Below are 21562 nucleotides of genomic sequence, written 5' to 3'. Positions count from 1 at the left end.
TTTCATTCAATTCAAATTATATTTAAGGGGCTTTATTGGCATATGTTTACATTGCCAAATCAAGTGAAATAGATAATAAACAAAAGTGAAATAATGAACAGTTAACATTACACTCACAAAAGTTCCAAAATATTAATATATACAGTGTTGTAATGATGTGCAAATAGTTAAAGTACAAAAGGGAAAATAAATAAACATAAATATAGGTTGTACTTACAATGGCGTTTGTTCTTCACTGGTTTCCCTTTTCTTGTGGCAACAAGTCACAAATCTTGATGCTGTGATGGCACACTGTGGTATTTCACCCAATAGATATGGGAGTTTATCAAAATTGGATTTGTTTTCAAATTCTTTGTAGGTCTGTGTAATCTGAGGGAAATATATGTCTATGGTCATACATTTGGCAGGAGATTAGGAAGTGCAGCTCAGTTTCCACCTCATTTTGTGGGCAGTGTGCACATAGCCTGTCTTCTCTTGAGAGCCAGGTCTGCCTTCGGCAGCCTTTCTCAATAGCAAGGCTATGCTCACTGAGTTTGTACATAGTCAAAGATTTCCTTAATTTTGGGTCAGTCACGGTGGTCAGATATTCTGGCACTGGGTACTCTCTGTTTAGGGCCAAATAGCATTCTACTTTGCTCAGTTTTTTTGTAAATGCTTTCCAATGTGTCAAGGAATTATCTTTTTGTTTTCTCATGATTTGGTTGGGTCTAATTGTGTTGCTGTCCTGGGGCTCTGTGGGGTCTGTTTGTGTTTGTTGACAGAGCCCCAGGACCAGCTTGCTTAGGGGGCTTTTCTCCAGGTAAATTTCTCTGTCGGTAATGGCTTTGTTATGGAAGGTTTGGAAATCACTTCCTTTTAGGTGGTTGTAGAATTTAACTTCTCTTTTCTGGATTTGATAATTAGCGGGTATCGACCTAATTCTTCTCTGCATGCAATATTTAGTGTTTTACGTTGTACACGGATTATACTTTTGCAGAATTCTGCACGCAGAGTCTCAATTTGGTTTTTGTCCCATTTTGTGAATTCTTGGTTGGTGAGCGGACCCCAGACCTCACAACCATGAAGGGCAAAGGGTTCTATAACTGATTCACATATTTTTTTGCCAGATCCTAATTGGGATGTCCAATTTTATGTTCCTTTTGATGGCATAGAAGGCCCTTCTTGCCTTGTCTCTCAAATCGTTCACAGCTTTGTGAAGATACCTGTAGTGCTGATGTTTAGGCCGAGGTATGTAGAGTTTTTTTTGTGTGCCCTAGGGCAATGGTGTCCTGGCAACTGGACCTTTTTTGGAACACCATTATTTTAGTCTTACTGAGATTTACTGTCAGGGCCCAGAATCTGTGACAGAATCTGTGCAAAAGATCTAGGTGCTGCTGTAGGCTCTCCTTGGTTGGGGACCGAAGCACCAGATCATTGGCAAACAGTAGACATTTGACTTCAGATTCTAATAGGGTGAGGCCAGGTGCTGCAGACTGTTCTAGTGCCCTCGCTAATTCATTGATCTACAGCTCTGGAAAAAATTGAGACCACTGAAAAATTATCAGTTTCTCTGGTTTTACTATTTATAGGTATGTGTTTGGGTAAAATTAACATTTTTGTTTTATTCTATAAACTACTGACAGCATTTCTCCCAAATTCCAAATAAAAATATTGTCATTTAGAGCATTTATTTGCAGAAAATCACAACTGGTCAAAATAACAAAAAAGATGCAGTGTTGTCAGACCTCAAATAATGCAAAGAAAATAAGTTCATATTCATTTTTAAACAACACAATACTAATGTTTTAACTTAGGAAGAGTTAACAAATCAATATTGGGTGGAATAACCCTGATTTTTAATCACAGCTTTCATGCGTCTTAGCATGCTCTCCACCAGTCTTTTACATTGATGTTGGGTGACTTTATGACACTCCTGTCGCAAATATTCAAGCAGCTCGGGCTTTGTTTGATGGCTTGTGACCGTCCGTCATCCTCTTGATCACATTCCATAGGTTTTCAATGGGGTTCAGGTCTGGAGATTAGGCTGGCCATGACAGGGTCTTGATCTGGTGGTCCTCCATCCACACCTTGATTGACCTGGCTGTGTGGCATGGAGCATTGTCCTGCTGGAAAAAACTATCCTCAGATTTGGGGAACAATGTCAGAGCAGAAGGAAGCAAGTTTTCTTCCAGGACAACCTTGTACACGTGGCTTGATTCATGTGTCATTCACAAAGACAAATCTGTCCGATTCCAGCTTTGCGGAAGCACCCCCAGATCATCACCGATCCTCCACCAAATTTCATAGTGGGTGCGAGACACTGTGGCTTGTAGGCCTCAGCAGGTCTCGCATCCGCTGTGAAATTTGGTGGAGGATAGCAGACCCTCGTGCCAAATTGAGTTGAAAGCTTTTTTGAAATCAACAAAGCATGAGAAGATTGCCTTTGTTTTGGTTTGTTTGTCAATTAGGGTGTGCAGGGTGAATACGTGGTCTGTTGTACGGTAGTTTGGTAAAAAGCCAATTTGACACTTGCTCAGTACATTGTTTTTGCTGAAGAAATGTGTGAGTCTGCTGTTAATGATAATGCCAAGGATTGTCCCAAGGTTGCTGTTGACGCATATCCCCTGGTAGTTATTGGGGTCAAATTTGTCTCCACTTTTGTGGATTGGGGTGATCAGTCCTTGGTTCCAAATATTGTGGAAGATGCCAGAGCTGAGGATGATGTTAAAGAGTTTAAGTATAGCCAATTGGAATTTGTGGTCTGTATATTTTATAATTCCATTCAGGATACCATCAGGCATTTTTGGGTTGGAGGGTTTGTATTTTATTTTGTAGTTCATTCAATGTAATTAGAGAATCCAGTGGGTTCTGGTAGTCTTTAATAGTTGATTCTAAGATTTGCATTTGCTCATGTATATGTTTTTGCTGTTTGTTCTTTGTTATAGAGCCAAAATGATTGGAAAAGTGGTTTATCCATACATCTCCGTTTTGGATAGATAGCGCTTTGTGTTGTTGTTTGTTTAGAGTTTTCCAATTTTCCCGGTTAAATTCTATGGATTCTTCAGTTACATTGAGCTGATTTCTGACGTGCTGCTCCTTCTTTTTCCGTAATGTATTTCTGTATTGCTTTTAGTGATTCACCATAGTGAAGGCGTAGGCTCAGGTTTTGTAGGTCTCTATGTTTTTGGTTGGATAGGTTTCTCAATTTATTTCTTAGGCTTTTGCATTATACATCAAACCATTTGTCATTGTTGTTCATTTTCTTAGGTTGTCTGCTTGAAAACTTTCTACTGCCAAGTTTACACCTTCACTATTACAGTGAAACCTTTGTCCAGGGAATTGTCTAGAAGGGATTGAATTTGTTGTTGCCTAATGGTTTTTTGGTAGTTTTCCACACTATTTTCCTTCCATCTATAGCATTTCTTAATAGTATTCAGTTCCTTTGGCTTTTATGTCTTGTGATTTGAGCATAGCTCTGTTCAATTAGAGTGTGATTTTGCTGTGATCTGATAGGGGTGTCAGTGGACTGACTGTGAACGCTCTAAGAGACTCTGGGTTGAGGTCAGTGATAAAGTAGTCTACAGTGCTACTGCAAAGAGATGAGCTATAGGTGTACCTACCATAGGAGCCCCCTCGAAGTCTACCATTGACTATGTACATACCCAGCGTCCGACAGAGCTGCAGGAGTTGTGACACGTTTTTGTTTGTTATGTTGTCGTAGTTGTGTCCAGGGGGGCATATGGGGGAAGGAATGCTGTCACCTCCAGGTAGGTGTTTGTCCCGCTGAGGGTGTTGGGTTCTTGTCCAGTTCTGGCATTTAGGTCACCACAGACTAGTACATGTCCCTGAGCCTGAAAATTGTTGATCTCCCCTCTAGGATGGAGAAGCTGTCATCATTTAGATTCTATTGGGGGGATATATTTACCACACATGAGGACATTTTTCTCAGTTGAGATCATTTCCTTATTAATTTCTGTAAAATGTTCCTCTTTTGACTAATTTAATAGTGTGTGTTAGGTCTGCTCTATACCAAATTAGCATACGCCCTGAGTCTCTTCCCTGTTTCACACCTGGTAGTTTGGTGGATGGGACTACCAACTCTCTGTAACCTAGAGGGCAACCATTGGGTCTGTCTCCATTATACCATGTTTCTTGTAGGATGACAATGTCTGTATTTCCAATTTCTATGATGAAGTCTGGGTTCCTGCTCTTTAGGCCAAAGGCAGATTACCTCAGACCTTGTATATTTCAGGATGAGATAGTAAAAGCTTTCTGTTCCATAATGTCTAGTGTTGTTTTTGTGTGGTTTAGGCCCGGACCATCACAGTAGGTGTGAGCAGAGCATGTTGAGCATCTGATACATGCCTCTTAGGTCGCAGGATGGGGTTTGGGCGGGTGTAATAGTGGGGGTTGGGTAGGGCTGGGCGATAAATCAATATAAATAATTATCAAGGTAATTACTTCCCTCAATAACGATATAAAAACTTTTAGATTCATTTTCAATAATGTCGATATAGAATAATTAGGTTACAGCAGTCCATTTCACCTCTGACGCAGCAGAAACATGCAGAGAAGTGACAATATGCACATGGAGAGGTATACGCCCACTAAAAACCACTTAGCACCTCGAGTGATGGAGGAGCCACTATTATCCACAAAAAATGAGTGATGTAGGCAAAAACAGTGGCAGTGATAGCCATGGAGAAGGAGCAGCTTCCAACGAAGAAATGATTGATAAAAAGGGTTCAACTGAAGCTATAGCAGAGGGGATCATTGACGCTCTCGCCTCCTGGGGACTCAGTCAAGACAGACAGGTCTGCATAACAAAGGATAATGGTGTGAACGTGGTGAAGGCCGCTCAAATCAACAAATGGACCTGACTACAATGTTTTGGACATTGTCTGCACTTGGCCATTGGTAAGTAACCTTGTCAATTGTGTATATTGAAGTGATTGGTTAGATTAAACTAAATGTGATTTTTTTTCATCAACTCATTAAGTTAGATATTACATTTGTACATAACTAAAGGGATTATTGTGATTTAAATATTTTATTAAAATCTCTTGATTTCTCTTAGAGAGAGTGGGTAGAGACAAATGGGTGGATTGAGCATTTGGAGTATGTAAGAAAGTGGTAGGTGCCTTTTCCTATTGGTGGAAAAAGAAGAGAGACCTGGCAGTTGCTCTAAAAGAACACCACCTACCCCAGCACAAGTTGGTGACCGAGTCGCCTACCAGCTGGGGATCACTTCAAAACATGGTGTAAAGAGTACTAGAGCAGGAGAAAGCCATTTCACAGGTCATGTCCAGTGACAAGAAGACCTGGCACTTATAAGCTCACACTTATACAGATATAGATGTTCTTGAGTCCATCAACCAGGCATTGACCCCATTCCTAGAATTCACAGATGCTCTGTCTGGTGAGTCTTATGTCAGTGTGTCTTACCTAAAGCTAGTACTACACCTGTTCTAGGACAGGAGTTCCAAAAGAATAAAGAAATTACAAATGTCTGACAAAGGAGGAGTGGAAATGATGTAACGTGTTTCTGAGTGCTCTCTGTAGGGAGATGTTAGTGAAAGAGGTCTGGTCTCTGATAACTCATAATGACACTGGTTACTGCCTACACACACACTGCTTCCTCTCCATCACATAGGCCTCTCCAAGCCTAACCAGGATACCTCTCTGCGTGGGTTTGTGTAGGCTACATGTATACGTGTCTGCCCATCTGATCGTATAGCTAGGGTGTTAAGGGTGAATCCATCCTATGGGGATTATTGTTCCCTTCACTTCATTTCCTGTACTGGTTCTGGGGGAGTTTTCAGCATGCTGTGTATTGACTGATTGGCTTCTGTGTGTTTCAGACATTACACACACACTTTCAAAACACATTTGTGTTTGAGTGTGTCTGTCTGCGTAAGTAAGTATATACTGTAGGTCTAAAACTAACTAAACCCCTATGTGTGCCTATGTATTTAAACTATGTGCTGACTGAGTGTGTGAGGGTTGATGGCTAACTCTGCAGGGAGAGATGGAGAGAGGGAAAATGAGGGAGAGCAAGAAAGAGGGAGGAGAGAGTGGGAGGTAGGAAATGAGGAGGGATGGTGGAGGGGTTGTTAGTTCTGTTTCACAGGGAGATGCGGTTCAGCTGCGGTTCAGTGGAAATATGAGGTCCTCAGAGAGCTGTATAAGAGAGAGGGAGAAAGAGAGAGAGAGAAAGTGAGAAAGAGAGCTGTAAAAGTCTGCTTTCTGGAAACACTTCAGTCTGGGGTAGCTGAGGTCGGGATTGACCCTGGGGGGGATTTGCCCTAGGCCATGTTATCATCAGTGTTGCATCACATGACCGTTGTATAGCCCATAATGCCTGCCCTGCAAACACACACACACACACACACACACACACACACACACACACATACATGCACACGTCCCCACACCCTAATATGTGTCTCAGCTTGAGCCTTAATTTGTCTGTCATGCCATACCAAGCCACCCTCAGGTAACATCCATGGTGTTAATGTTGTTGTAGCGTAACAGGAGCTGTCTCTCATTAGATGTGTAGTATAGTGTGAGGTGGTCGTAATGTGATGCTAGATTCACTGTAGGTGATTTGTCTTTATAAATACACCCCACAGGAGGTTGGTGGCACCGTAATTGGGGAGGATTGGCTTGTGTTAATGACTGGAACAGAATCAGTGGAATGGTATCGAATACATCAAACTTCGTTTCCAGGTGTTTGATGCCATTCCATTCGCTCCGTTTCAGCCATTATTATGAGCCGTCCTCCCCTCAGCAGCCTCCTGTGATACACAGATACTACACACACATAAGCACACATGCACACTCACACACATTGTGATGTTATTTTCAGGCCTCAGTCCTCATTATTTCCATTCAGCGCTACTAGTGCTAGCAGGCCTTTGAGTCACACTGAAGCTGTTTTGCTTGAACGGAAGATCAACTATGGGTAACATTTTGATTCTTAGTGTTGCTGTTTTTAACTGAACTTCCTTCCATTGTGGTGTCCATGACGTCATACAGGTTTCCATATAGACGTGAGTGTTTTAGGACATCACAGTTGAATTCACTAAATCACCGTGGAACAATGGGCAGCAGTGGAGTGGAGCTAATCTGAACAGTGAACATAGTAGCTAACTGATATCACTGTTATTCGCTGTTGTGAGACCGTAGCCAAGAATACAGGAAGTCTTGTGCTAACCTGTAGCCTCGGACAGCTTAGCTCAGTCCCCCTCTAAGGCTATTCTCTCCCTGTTGGTAAACTGGGTTGTATGGAGGTACTGAACTTGGGAGAGAGACACCTAGTGGCACTAGTATACAACTGCAGGTGATATCTGTCTTCTTCCCATTTCTTTCTCTCTCTCCCTCTCATCAGACCTGTCAAGGAATCGTTTGGCGGAGGTCCCCTCGGAGGTGTGTCACCTGGTCGCCTTGGAATCGCTGAACCTCTATCACAACTGTATCAAAACTATTCCTGACACCATCATCAACCTACAGTCACTCACCTCCTTAAACCTCAGGTAAGACTTGGACCTACTGTTGACAAGTGACTGTGTTGAGTGAGAAACACATTCGTTTTCAATGATATTAGAAACACCTCCAATCTTTTTCCAAGAGTTGCTGAGTATCAGTGGTTGATCCTTAAAGTAGTGTTTGCACAGATATCCCTATGAGGTGCCATTATTGGTTCAGTAATGGGTTAAATACATTAGATGTCAGTTGATATTTGATAAGCAGCAGAGGGTTAACAGTTAGCAGATGTCAGTTTGGCCCAGGGCTTGTTAAGACCCAGGTGTTTGGTGCCAACTGTTCCCCAGGGCCGACATGCTTGTTAGCCTTCACGCATCACGACACCTCTCAACGGGCTGATGTCACCACTTCCATCCTCATGGCAGGACCACTAGGCAACAACACATCCTGTCTGTCTGTGTTTGTGTAATACGCTATGATCTCATACCCAGGTCACTCTAACTGTTTCATTCTATCTTTCGCCAGTGTCCACTCCTTCTTTAACTAGCTATCGACAGAGACCGACAGAGAGAGAGTGAGCGAGAGAAAAAAGGGGAGAGAGAGAGAGACAGATATGTAGGGAGAAGGAGAGAGAGACATAGAGGGAGAGAGAAAGAGTCATCATATCAGTGCTAACCTGTTTTTTTACTGCCGGCTGTATGCATCATCAACCTGAGACAAGCGCAGTAGTCTCTGTACTTCATGTCTCTAATCTCTTCATTCATGCTCACACCACCGTGTAACTGAGGCAAGTACGTTAGTCATATCTCTAATGCAGGCAGGCAGGCAGGCAGGCAGACAGACAGACAGACAGACAGACAGACAGACAGACAGACGCGCATGCATGAATATACGCATGTTGTGTTGCTTAATATCGCTCAGGTTAAGTTAATTAGTAATTTAATAAGTGATTAATTGAATTAGTCATCTAAATGCTACATCTGAAGGGAGAGGATGGCTAGTTTATCTTCTCACCACTGAGCCTCAGTTGGCGTTAGCTGATGTAGTGTAACGTGCGTGCGCGTGTGTGTGTCTGAGTATAATGTGATGTGAGTGCCCCAGTGACAGCACCAGGGGATGTGTTTTACACCACTACACAGGAATGTTATTGGATGCCATGGAGACACCGACAGATAGTCTCATTTAAATGTGTATGTAGCTTTTCATATCGCAGTCAAAACAGGAAATAGAGAACGCTCTCCATGTCTGCACCAGGAACACATAAAAAGGACTTCTTTATTTTTAGGATCGTCCTGTTACTGGCCTGTATCATGGTGGAAAGAGAATGAAAGCTCTTTGTTGTCTAGATCAGTGGTTCCCAACCAGGGGTACTAGGACAACCAGGAATACTAGGACCACTAGGGGTACTAGGACAACCAGGGGTACTAGGACAACCAGGGGTACTAGGACAACCAGGGGTACTAGGACAACCAGGGGTACTAGGACAACCAGGGATACTAGGACCACTACGGGTACTAGGACAACCAGGGATACTAGGACAACCAGGGATACTAGGACAACCAGGGATACTAGGACCACTAGGGGTACTAGGACAACCAGGGATACTAGGACAACCAGGGATACTAGGACAACCAGGGATACTAGGACAACCAGGACTAGGGGTACTAGGACAACCAGGGGTACTAGGACAACCAGGGGTACTAGGACAACCAGGGGTACTAGCACCACTAGGGGTACTAGGACAACCAGGGATACTAGGACAACCAGGACTAGGGGTACTAGGACAACCAGGGGTACCAGGACAACCAGGGGTACTAGCACCACTAGGGGTACTAGGACAGCCAGGGATACTAGGACAACCAGGGATACTAGGACAACCAGGACTAGGGGTACTAGGACAACCAGGGGTACTAGGACAACCAGGGGTACTAGGACCACTAGGGATACTAGGACAACCAGGGGTACTAGGACAACCAGGGGTACTATGACCACTAGGGGTAAGGACAACCAGGGGTGCTAGGACCACTAGGGGTGCTAGGACCACTAGGGGTACTAGGACCACCAGGGGTGCTAGGACCACCAGGACCACCAGGGGTGCTAGGACCACCAGGGGTGCTAGGACAACCAGGGATACTAGGACTACTATGGGTACTAGGACCACTATGGGTACTAGGACAACCAGGGATACTAGGACAACCAGGGGTACTAGGACAACCAGGGGTACTAGGACAACCAGGGATACTAGGACAACCAGGGGTACTAGGACAACCAGGGATGCTAGGACAACCAGGGTTACTAGGACAACCAGGGTTACTAGGACAACCAGGGGTGCTAGGACAACCAGGGGTACTAGGACCACTAGGAGACTTGGACCACCAGGGGTACTTGGGCCACCAGGGGTACTTGGGCCACCAGGGGTACTTGCCCTATCCACACGGGATACTTGAGAAGACTCAAGAGACCATAGGTCTACTTCAGGGATATCCCCCGGGAAGAGCAAAGCTCAGTTGGTGGTACAGTAACTACAGTATCTAGACCACTAGTGTAGATAGAGCTTTGGCACTTGTGAAAAAACAGCAACCTTATTTTGAAGTTGTCTAGGAAATGAGATGAAGGCTGTTTGGAGCTGCCAGCTGTTGTTATCATGTTGTGTCATGGAGTTTGCTGATTTCTATTGTTCGTTTTAGTGTGACTTTCTTTCATTCTGTTAGCTTTTATTTAGGCAGTCAGCTTTTACTGTGAACTATTGTAATGCTAGCTTGTTGCTCTATTGCGTTAGCTTGTGCTGTTGTGCTAGCTGCAGTGCAGTGTAGTGGGAGTGTAGTGTGTGCTCCTTATGATTGTGTTTTTGCCTAATGATGTGATGTGGTTCTTGTGTGGTCCTTGCTGACAGCTCCTAGCTCCTCTCTCTTGGCCTGTGTTGTTATGTTACTATTCCACAGGGGGTTCCATTCCGCTAACACAGTTAGCTAACGCTAGCTAATGCTGTTTTGAATGAAAACGATTTTACCTACACACTGAAGAAGGCTGCAAAGTTGAAACGTCTGTGTACACTATGAAGTAAGCTTTATCTTTTTGAGTGCAGACCCATCACACTTAGCTAACATTATTGCATTCAGCCAGTGTTGTCTATACATTCTCATTCCGTCTGTAATCTCTTGGATCAGAGACGGAGACAGTGTTTGACATCTCTGGCTTTGTGGAGCCTTTGGCAAGCCCCTGGACTGCACAGTGATACAGCTAGATCTGATGCAACACTGCAACACATTCATGCGAACTTGAAATCATGCAGGCACACACGCAAACACACACACACACACACACACACACACACACACACACACACACACACACAGGAACCCACTGTGTGTGTGGGAACAGCTGGATAAACTCAATTTGATTTAATTTCCGGAATATCAGAGGAGTTTCGCAGTCTCATGGTTTTGCATGTGTGTGTCTCTGTGTGTATGTGTCAATGGGTTGGTTCTTCTATCCTTGTGGGGACCTAAAGTCCCCATAATTAAAACAAGGAAAATTCTCCCTCGTGGTACATTTCCCATGTCCCATGAGGACAAAAGCTATTTTAAGTTTAGGGGATAGGGTTAGGGTTACAATTAGGTTTAGGGTTAGGTTTGGGTTAGGGTTAGGGTTTAGGGAAAGTAGGATTCTGAATGTAAATATATTTTCGGTCTCCACGAGGATAGAAAAACAAAGCGCATGTTTGTGTATGTACTGATGGGTCATTTCCAGGATAATTTGTAGCCTTTGTTGTGGAGTGGAGAACTTATTTTCTCTAGGGTCATCTGTAAGCCACTATGCTCATACTCTGCTCTGTCAATGTTAAAAGGCCTTTCTCCCAGCCACTAACCCCCTGCCGTGTGCTGGCTAACTGCAGCTGTAACCCGGAGACAGAACACCAGAAACCTGTTTTATGAGAGGTTTAAACTGTTTGGAGGTGTTCTGCTCTGTTTATGAAAGGACTTGGATTGTTTTAAAGCATTTTGGCTAACTGCTAGTGTAAGCCAGGGAGGGAACACCACAATCCTGTTTTTATTAAGGGTTTTTGGAGGGTTTGAGGGCTGTTTTGTCATGCTGGACTGAACTAGATTGAGATTCAGGTTGTGTGTGTTTATGTTTTGCATAAGTACAGTACAGTGCTGGGAGAGGAAGTGTTTATGGGAAAGCTAATGAGTAGTTTGTCCCCATGGGGCATTCTGTTTCTTACAGTACACTAGACACAAACAGTCATAAACACTGACTCGTGTAATGTAAATATGAATACCATTATGCAACACATTGTTACAATGTAGATAGTTCTCTTTGCCTTCTCCCTCTTAAGTTGAATTAGTTTATAAAATATTAAAATGTCTATTTTCCTATGTAAACAAAAGCTGCTTAACAAGTCTTCCTCCCATTGGATATATCCATGAATAAGGTCCAACACACATCTCATCTGACACCTTTATTGGAGTTTCCATCCAAATGGATCTTTGTCAGCTCTAGATGGTAGACACTTTGGACATCCCATTCATCTCTCTCTGATCTGCATCTCTCAGTGTCAGTCGTCATGCTGTCCCAGGCTGTGTGTAATAATATATAGCTGTGTGTGTTCACAGTCGGAACCAGCTGTGTGCTCTGCCAGCCTGCCTGTGTGGGTTGCCCCTACGAGTCCTCAATGCCAGCAACAACAAGCTGGTGTGTATACCTGAGGCCATCGGTCAGCTCAGGAGCCTCATGGAGCTGGTAAGACTTTCTCTCCCTCTAAATGCCAGTGTCAGACTCAGCTCTTAGTTTCCTGTGTGAGTTCCTGGCCAAGCTTAGCCTTACGTAACTGTACTGTTCTTCACTGAGGGGTGAAATGAATGGAACCAGCCCTAATGGAGCTAGCGCTGCCTGCAAACAGGAAACAGGGGAGGAGGGGAGACTTTGTTTGACTCCATGTGAGGAGACAGGCTAGACCAGTGGAATAGGAAGCAGTGTGGCTGTAATAGGGATGTGTCATGAGCCATATAAACTAGAGGTCGACCGATTTAATCGGAATGGCTGATTCAGGGTATATGCAACAGTTTTGGCCACCTGGCTCGTTGCGAACTAATTTGCCAGAATTTTACGTAATTATGACATAACATTGAAGGTTGTGCAACGTAACAGGAATATTTAGACTTAGGGATGCCACCCGTTAGATAAAATACGGAACGGTTCCGTATTTCACTGAAAGGAAAAACATTTTGTTTTCAAGATGATAGTTTCCGGATTCGACCATATTAATGACCTAAGGCTCGTATTTCTGTGTATTTATTATATTATAATTAAGTCTATGATTTGATAGAGCAGTCTGACTGAGCGGTGGTAGGCACCAGCAGGCTCGTAAGCATTCATTCAAACAGCATTTTCGTGTGTTTTGCCAGCAGCTCTTCGCTGTGCTTCAAGCATTCCGCTGTTTATGACTTCAAGCCTATCAACTCCCAAGATTAGGCTGGTGTAACCGATGTGAAATGGCTAGCTAGTTAGCGGGTGCGCGCAAATAGCGTTTCAAACGTCACTCGCTCTGAGACTTGGAGAAGTTGTTCCCCTTGCTCTGCATGGGTAACGCTGCTTCGAGGGTGGCTGTTGTCGATGTGTTCCTGGTTCGAGCCCAGGTAGGAGCGAGGAGAGGGACAGAAGCTATACTGTTACACTGGCAATACTAAAGTGCCTATAAGAACATCCAATAGTCAAAGGTATATGAAATACAAATCGTACAGAGAGAAATAGTCCTATAATTCATATAATAACTACAACCTAAAACTTCTTACCTGGGAATATTGAAGACTCATGTTAAAAGGAACCACCAGCTTTCATATGTTCTCATTTCTGAGCAAGGAACTTAAACTTTAGCTTTCTTACATGGCACATAATGCACTTTTACTTTCTTCTCCAACACTTTGTTTTTGCATTATTTAAAACAAATTGAACATGTTTCATTATTTATTTTAGGCTAAATTGATTTTATTGATGTATTATATTAAGTTAAAATAAGTGTTCATTCAGTATTGTTGTAATTGTCATTATTACAAATAAATAAATAAATCGGCCGATTAATCGGTAACGGCCTTTTTTGGTCCTCCAATAATCGGTATCGGTACCGGCGTTGAAAAATCATAATCGGTCGACCTCTAATATAAACCCCTTACCTTAGCTCCTGTACACCAGGGGTGACCAACCATCCTCCTGGAGAGCTACTGGGTTTACAGACCAGACCTTCTCTAATGCACCTGATTCTACTAATCTGCTGCTCATCATTACCTTGATTAGTTGAATCAAGTGTGTTTGAGTAGGACTAGAACAAAATCCTGCACACGCACCAGAAAGTGACATATGTGTTTCAGTTAACACTGTGCGTTGTGCCCCCTACAGGATGTGAGCTGTAATGAGATCACTGCTCTGCCCCGTCACATCGGCCGACTCAAGGCCCTCCGAGAACTCAACGTCCGCAGGAACCTGCTCTGTGTCCTTCCTGAAGGTGAGTTTAACCTCTGTTCACAAGAGGTTAAACTCTTGTGAACAGGAAAACTTCCACAGGTGCGTCTAGAAAATATCAATCTACTCCATGCTGTATTGTAAGCCCAGCCAAATAAGAGCCAGACAGATCTCACAGACAGATATATGATGTCTATGATCCAGTCTCCAGGTATGTCTCATGGCCCAGGGGTATTGAGCAGTACTAGTCTTTGTGAGTTGAGACGTCTAGCAGAGTAGTGTTTCCCAACTCCAGTCCTCAAGTACCTCCAACAGCACACACTTTTGTTGTAGCCCTCAGAAAACGTGTGCTCATTGAGGGCTTGATGATAGGTTGACCAGTTGAATCAGGTGTGCTTGTCCGGGGCTACAACAAAAGGTGTGCTGTTGGGGGTACTGGAGGACTGGAGTTGGGAAACACTGCTATAGAATAAAATAGGTATGTGACAGGAGAGCTCTCTAAGTCCCAGAGATGCCGCCCGTCGTCTGTCAGAACCTGGCAACCTCTCGTTGTCTGAATGGTGGACGAGTATTATTCTGAACATTCTTCCTACATATTTTCCCCGGCTGCATCTCTGTTGTAGATTTACAATCTGTGATTTCTGATCATGCTGCAGATGCTCCATCTATCCTCTCTGGGTTTGATTGATGAGCCTGGATCTGGCCAGGCGGCTCGACTCCCATGGGTGGAGGATATGAGTGGAGACCGGGGATTGGACGCGAGCCCTGGGGAGGATGGGGGATGTTGGGAAATAGAGTTTTAGATTGTTTGTTGAACTTTTGGGGCATCACTCCTTAAATGTATTTTGGAGAGACCCCCTTCCTGGGCCACCAAGGCACAAAACTATTGTAGTTGACCTGCCAAAAAGTGTTTCTTTGTTGTTTTTTGGTGTTACCTATACAGTAGGTGATATGGATGCTGAAAATATTGTTGCGATTTCCCCCTTTTTATACTGAATGATGGTAAAAAAAATCCCTCATAGAAGTTATTCTAAGGGGTGACCTTGAGGGAAGAGGACGTGAGAGACCTTCTCATTTCAGCTAATTAAGAGAAGCAGTGTACTCTGCTGGTTGCTTTTAAAAATAATATTTGGGGCTCTCCTTCATGGCCTCCCAGCTAAGATTATCTCTGTCGTCTCAGAGGGATTTGAATTATAAAAGGTTGTCAGAGAGATAGTCATAATTGTTTTGCTTGAATTACTACCTCTTGGGGAATGTGTTGCTGGCACAGAATTGCTGAGAATCTCTCGCTCTGTCTTTGTTACTATTTCTCTGTTACTCTCCCTCACTCTTTCTCACTCTCTGTCATTGACCTCTCACTGTCTATTTTCTCTATCTATCTGATTTCGGGAATACTTTATCCCATTTTTCCCATAAAATGCATGTGATACGACAAAGCTACACCAGTTACACCCAGCCTAATAGCTGCTATTTATTTTATCAGTATTTTCCAATGTAAGTCTGTGATTTTCTTCTGTTTCCTAACAATGTCTCTTCTCACATATTGACTGGGTCATAGTGGTTCGTGCTGAGCTTAGCGCCTAGGATACGTTCCTCCAGTTTATTTTTAACTTTTGGCAAGGTCCACATTAGTTGAACTTTGGCAGTGAGGGAGTCTTGAAGTATCCGGGCTGCCTCTGCTGGGCTCTGTGGGTTTCTAGTGGGGAAAAGTTCTGTCTGATGATCCCAGTGAACAAACAAACAAACAAACAAACAAACAAACACACACACACACACACACACACAACAACAATTACTCCTCTAACTCTAGGGACTGTGTATTCGTCCCTCAGACTTGGCAGAGCTTCCCCTGGTGAAGTTTGACTTTTCCTGTAACAAGGTGTCTACCATCCCAGTGAGCTACAGGAAGATGGCCCAGCTCCAGAACCTACAGCTGGAGAACAACCCCCTACAGAGCCCCCCTGCACAGGTCGGTCTGGGGCTACGGCTGTCTCCACAGCTTGGCATGACATACGGAGCAATGGAATATAGCATTCATCATAGGGCATGTCTCTGTGTGTTCTGTTTAAGCTATTTGTGTACCTTCTACTTTTGTATCTATCATCTACTTGCTCTAATTCACCCACTGATGATCTGTTTTCTAGATCTGCATGAAAGGCAAAGTTCACATATTTAAGTACCTGAGCATCGAGGCATGTCGAAGTGACAAGATGCCTGATTCTCTCTACCTGCCTGTCATGGAGCGCCTCAGCCTATCACGACCTTCCACCGGCAGGTGAGTTGCTATGCCAACCCTAACGGAGGCAACTGTTAGTGCTGGGCTGATTCAAAAGCCTGCACACACTTTGGCTCTCCAGGACCACTGATTTACCACTGTGTATTGTGCCAGATTCTCCATCAGACCTGGGTTCAAATACTATTTCAAGTGTCTCAATTACTTTCATATACATTTGAAGTAAGTATTCAGATATATTTTATTTGAAAAGACAGGTAGTTGAACATTTTAATGTATTTGGAAATGCACTTTGAAAGTGTATTGAAATACTCAAATACACTGACGCATATACACTCCCATGCATTTAAACCAGGTGTTTGAAAATAGTATTTGAAATAAGTATTTGAAAATTCTGTCAAATATAATTTGTCAGACTATTTGGTTTTTACAAATAACCATTCAACTAACCATGAACTAATACACCAAATAAAACTTAGTTTTTCAATTTAAATTATTATACAAAAGTCTTGCAACCAATATAATGTTATATATATATAGGGGATACAACCATCCCAGTTCTGCAGATGTTGCTGCGAAGAAACAGAATCGTTAGATAATTTGTTATGGTACTGTCCATATGTAGGTTGTTTTTGGTCGCACGTTCAGGAATGGCGGAAGAATTGCAACATTTCCCCGGATCTAACTGCAAATAGCAATGCTGTGTGATTTAAAAAGCCATAGTCAATCGATTAATAATATAATAATACTCTTAGCAAAAATGTTTATCTTTAATTTACAATATGTAGAATATATGAGATAGAAAGGTTCAGAACTTTTGTGAAACATCACAGCACAGTTGAAAAAGATATGGCAAATAGAAATCAAAACTCGATGGTCTTCAGAGATAGATGGGAGGGTGTGAGTGGAGCTGAAGGATGGGACTACAAACAAACAAAAGATAACAATTGTAAACCATACTGTGTCAGTAAAATGTATATAGTATGTATAAGCTGGAAGTAGAAGATTAGATGACTAAGAGTTGTTGTGCATTAGTTTACTCGAATTAGGGGATGGATGGTAGGGTTAGGGGAAAATAATAAAGAGAATTAGGGGATGGATGGTAGGGTTAGGGGAAAATAATAAAGAGAATTAGGGGATGGATGGTAGGGTTAGGGGAAAATAATAAAGAGAATTAGGGGATGGATGGTAGGGTTAGGGGAAAATAATAAAGAGAATTAGGGGATGGATGGTAGGGTTAGGGGAAAATAATAAAGAGAATTAGGGGATGGATGGTAGGGTTAGGGGAAAATAATAAAGGAAAATATATATAAAACATTTACAGCACCAGTCAAAAGTTTGGACACAGCATCTCATTACAGGGTTTCTCTTGACTTTTTTTTTTACTATTTTCTACATAGAACAATAGAATAATAGTAGACATCAAGTAGACATTACTTTTTTTACTATTTTCTACATAGAATAATAGAATAATAGTTAAGACATCAAAACTATGAAATAACACATATGGAATCATGTAGTAACCAAAAAAGTGTTAAACAAATCAAAATATATTGTATATTTGAGATTGTTCATAGTAGCCACCCTTTGCCTTGATGACAGCTTTGCACACTCTTGGCATTCTCTCAACCAGCTTCACCTGAAACGCTTTTCCAACAGTCTTCAAGGAGTTCCCACATCTGCTGAGCACTTGTTGGCTGCTTTTCCTTCACTCTGCAGTCCAACTCATCCTAAACCATCTCAATTGGATTGAGTTCGGGTGATTGGGGAGGCTAGGTCATCTGATGCAGCACTCCATCACTCTCCTACTTGGTCAAATAGCCCTTACACAGCCTGTAGGTGTGTTGGGTCATTGTCCTGTTGAAAAACAAATGATAGTCCCACTAAGTGAAAACGAGATGGGATGGCGTATCGCTGCAGAATGCTGTGGTAGCCATGCTGGTTAAGTGTGCCTTGAATTCTAAATAAATGAAGGCCTGATTCACGCAGTCTCCTCTGAACAGCTGATGTTGAGTTGTGTCTGTTACTTGAACTCTGTGAAGCATTTATTTGGGCTGCAATCTGAGGTAAGGTTAACTCTAATGAACTTATCCTCTGCAGCAGAGGTAACTCTGGGTCTTCCTTTTCTGTCGTGGCCCTCATGAGAGCCAGTTTCATCATAGCGTTTGATGGTTTTTGCGATCTTGTCTCATCTCCCCAACGAGCTCGGGAGGCGAAGGTCGAGTCATGCGTCCTTCGAAACATGATCCGCCAAACCACGCTTCTTAACACCAGTCCACTTAACCCGGAAGCCAGCCGCATCAATGTGTCGGAGGAAACACCGTGTTCACCTGACGACCGAGGTCAGCCTGCAGGCTCCCGGCCTACCACAAGGAGTCGCTAGAGCGTATTGAGCCAAGTAAAGCCCCCCCAGCAAAACCCTCTCCTAACCTGGGTCTCCGAATCACGGCCGGTTTTGATACAGCCCGGGATCGAACCTGGTTGTGTAGTGACATCTCAGACCGCTGCGCTACTCGGAAGGCCCCGCAAATTTATATATATTTTTTTTACTGAAATTTCACATTTACATAAGTATTCAGACCCTTTACTCAGAACTTTGTTGAAGCACCTTTGGCAGCGATTACAGCCTCGAGTCTTCTTGGGTATGACGCTACAAGCTTGGCACACCTGTATTTGGGGAGTTTCTCCCATTCTTCTCTGCAGATCCTCTCAAGCTCTGTCAGGTTGGATGGGGAGCATCGCTGCACAGCTATTTTCAGGTCTCTCCAGAGATGTTTGATCGGGGTCAGGTCCGGGCTCTGGCTGGGCCACTCAAGGACATTCAGAGACTTGTCCTAAAGCCACTCCTGCATTGTCTTGGCTATGTGCTTAGGGTCATTGTCCTGTTGAAAGTTGAACCTTCACCCCAGTCTGAGGTCCTGAGCACACTGGAGCAGGTTTTCATCAAGGATCTCTCTGTACTTTGCTCCGTTAATCTTTCCCTCGATCCTGACCAGTCTCCCAGTCCCTGCCGCTGAAAAACATCCCCACAGCATGATGCTGCCACCACTATGCTTCACCGTAGGGATGGTGCCAGGTTTCCTCCAGACGTGACACTTGGCATTCAGTCCAAAGAGTTCTTGGTTTCAATCTTGGTTTCATCAGACCAGAGAATCTTGTTTTTCATGGTCTGAGAGTCATTAGGTGCCCTTTGGCAAACTCCAAGTGGGCTGTCATGTGCCTTTTTACTGAGGAGTGCCTTTTTACACACTATCATAAAGGCCTGGTTGGTGTAGTGCTGCGGAGATGGTTGTCCTTCTGGAAGGTTCTCCCATCTCCACAGAGGAACTCTGGAGCTCATTCAGAGTGACCATCGGGTTCTTGGTCACCTCCCTGACCAAGGCCCTTCTCCCCCGATTGGTCAGTTTGGCCGGGTGGCCAGCTCTAGGAAGAGTCTTGGTGGTTCCAAACTTCTTCCATTTAAGAATTATGGAGGCCAATGTGTTCTTGGGGACCTTCAATGGTGCAGAAATGTTTTGGTACCCCTCCGCAGGTCTGTGTCTCGACACAATCCTGTCTCGAAGCACTATGGACAATTCCTTCGACCTCATGGCTTGGTTTTTGCTCTGACGTGCACTGTGAACTGTGGGACCGTATATAGACAGGTGTGTGCCTTTCCAAATCATGTCCAATGAGTTGAATTTACCACAGGTGGACTCCAATCAATTTGTAGAAACATTTCAAGGATGATCAATGAAAACACGATGCAACTGAACTCAATTTTGAGTCTCATAGGAAAGGGTCTGAATACTTAAGTAAATAAGTTTACATTTTTTATAAATTTGCAAACATTTATAAAAACCTGTTGCTTTGTTATTATTGGGTATTGTATGTAGATTGATGAAGAAAAAGTTATTTCATCAATTTTAGAATAAGGCTGTAATGTAACAAAATGTGGAAAAAGGGCGGTGGTCTAAATACTTTCCAAATGCATTGTATATTTTATATATACGGTATATATTTACAAAATAATATATGGGGGATTGGAAATGATGCAGACAATTACATTGATGGAAGCTGTCTGCTCCCTAAAAAATACAAAGTAATTAAAGAAATTGACAAAAAAAAATTATAATAATAATTACCATTCAAATACTCAAATAAAAGTACTTGTTTTGGCCTGTGTATTTGAAAATACTCCAATACACAGAAAAAGTATTTTAAATACCAGATACTCAAATACAAATGTATTTGAACCCAGGTGTGTTTTCCATTTTAGTGCTGTGGCTGAGCCTTCCTCTCTGTGTGTATGAGAGTGTTTTGCAGGGAGGGAGGATCTTATGTTCTGTAATGTGCCTACTGAGGTATACAGAACTGCCTTCAAGATGCCTGACCGTTGTTTTCAAGGTAATCTTCTCATGTTCACATACGCTGATTTATGGACGTCTATATCTGGGTTGCATCCGGTTTACACGGACCAACATCACATGCGCACTAGCATTCAGCGTGCACAGGGAACAGCTTGAGCAGCGACGACGAGATCACATCATCCAAATGCATGGCAGACATTGGATGAATATAAAATGTTAATATCTTCGGCTGTGAGTGATGGAAATGTTTTTGCCTCATGACAATTATTTGAATAATTCAATGGATGTTTTGTGTACAAAGGTGATTTTTACAAAGGTCTTATTAGGAATTTTCATATCTCCCTTCTCTTTGTGGCCATCAATGGAAGTTGTCTTTCTGGGCTGGGAATCAGTTAAACTGCAGTACCGAAGCAAGACTGTAGGAGCAGTCGAAACCGTGCCTCTAGACTGGAAACCTGGGCCCTTAAATGTGCCCTTTTAATTCCTGCCCCCACCCCTATAACCCACCCCACTGCAACGCGTGGGCAGGATAATGGTTCCTTTTGTCCGGGAGAGCTTAGAGACTCACATTCACATCCCTCTCACATACATACACTCCTGGCAATAGAGGAAAAGAGCAGCGAAACTATTTATAATACAGCCATAGAGAGACCCACAGTACTGGAACCCAACAGACTTGTCCAGTGTTCCAGTAGAACTACATTCACACGGACTCTCTTATGACTGGTATATTGAATGATGATAATGATTGAGAAGGTGTGAGGCCAGAATGGGATAGATATGAATGAAGATTAGGACAGATATGCCATATGCTTCACGGTGATCAGTGAACATGCTCCCTAGGGATGCAAATGTAGGTGGCCTAGAAACAACGAGACGTTTGTGTGTGTGTGCGTGCATCTGTGTGTGTGAGAAGTGTAACTCAGACCACATCACCGTTCATTTGTCTGGAGACTCCGTTAGTAGATCACTTCCCTTGAAGGTAGCTTCTGTGTGTGTGTGAGAGAGTTTATGAGAGCATCTGAGTGTGTGTGAGAGAGAGCGAGAGAAAAAGAGA

At 43.1% G+C, this 21562-nt stretch overlaps 1 protein-coding gene across 5 annotated transcripts in view; it reads left to right on the top strand.

Moving 5' to 3' along the window:
• lrch1 (leucine-rich repeats and calponin homology (CH) domain containing 1) overlaps positions 1-21562 on the top strand; it is a 98395-nt gene that overhangs the window by 42802 nt on the left and 34031 nt on the right. For all 5 annotated transcript variants that reach the window (XM_029702582.1, XM_029702581.1, XM_029702577.1 and 2 more), the window contains exons 2-6: positions 7370-7514; positions 12081-12207; positions 13861-13966; positions 15756-15892; positions 16068-16198. In XM_029702582.1, the coding sequence (XP_029558442.1) occupies positions 7370-7514; positions 12081-12207; positions 13861-13966; positions 15756-15892; positions 16068-16198 (646 nt within the window). The remainder of the gene's footprint in view (positions 1-7369; positions 7515-12080; positions 12208-13860; positions 13967-15755; positions 15893-16067; positions 16199-21562) is intronic.

This window comes from Salmo trutta, chromosome 20 (genome assembly GCF_901001165.1).
Source record: "Salmo trutta chromosome 20, fSalTru1.1, whole genome shotgun sequence".
In the NCBI taxonomy this organism is placed as follows: domain Eukaryota; kingdom Metazoa; phylum Chordata; class Actinopteri; order Salmoniformes; family Salmonidae; genus Salmo; species Salmo trutta.
Note: the sequence above shows the minus strand (reverse complement) of the source record. Positions and strands in the feature narration are given on the sequence as shown.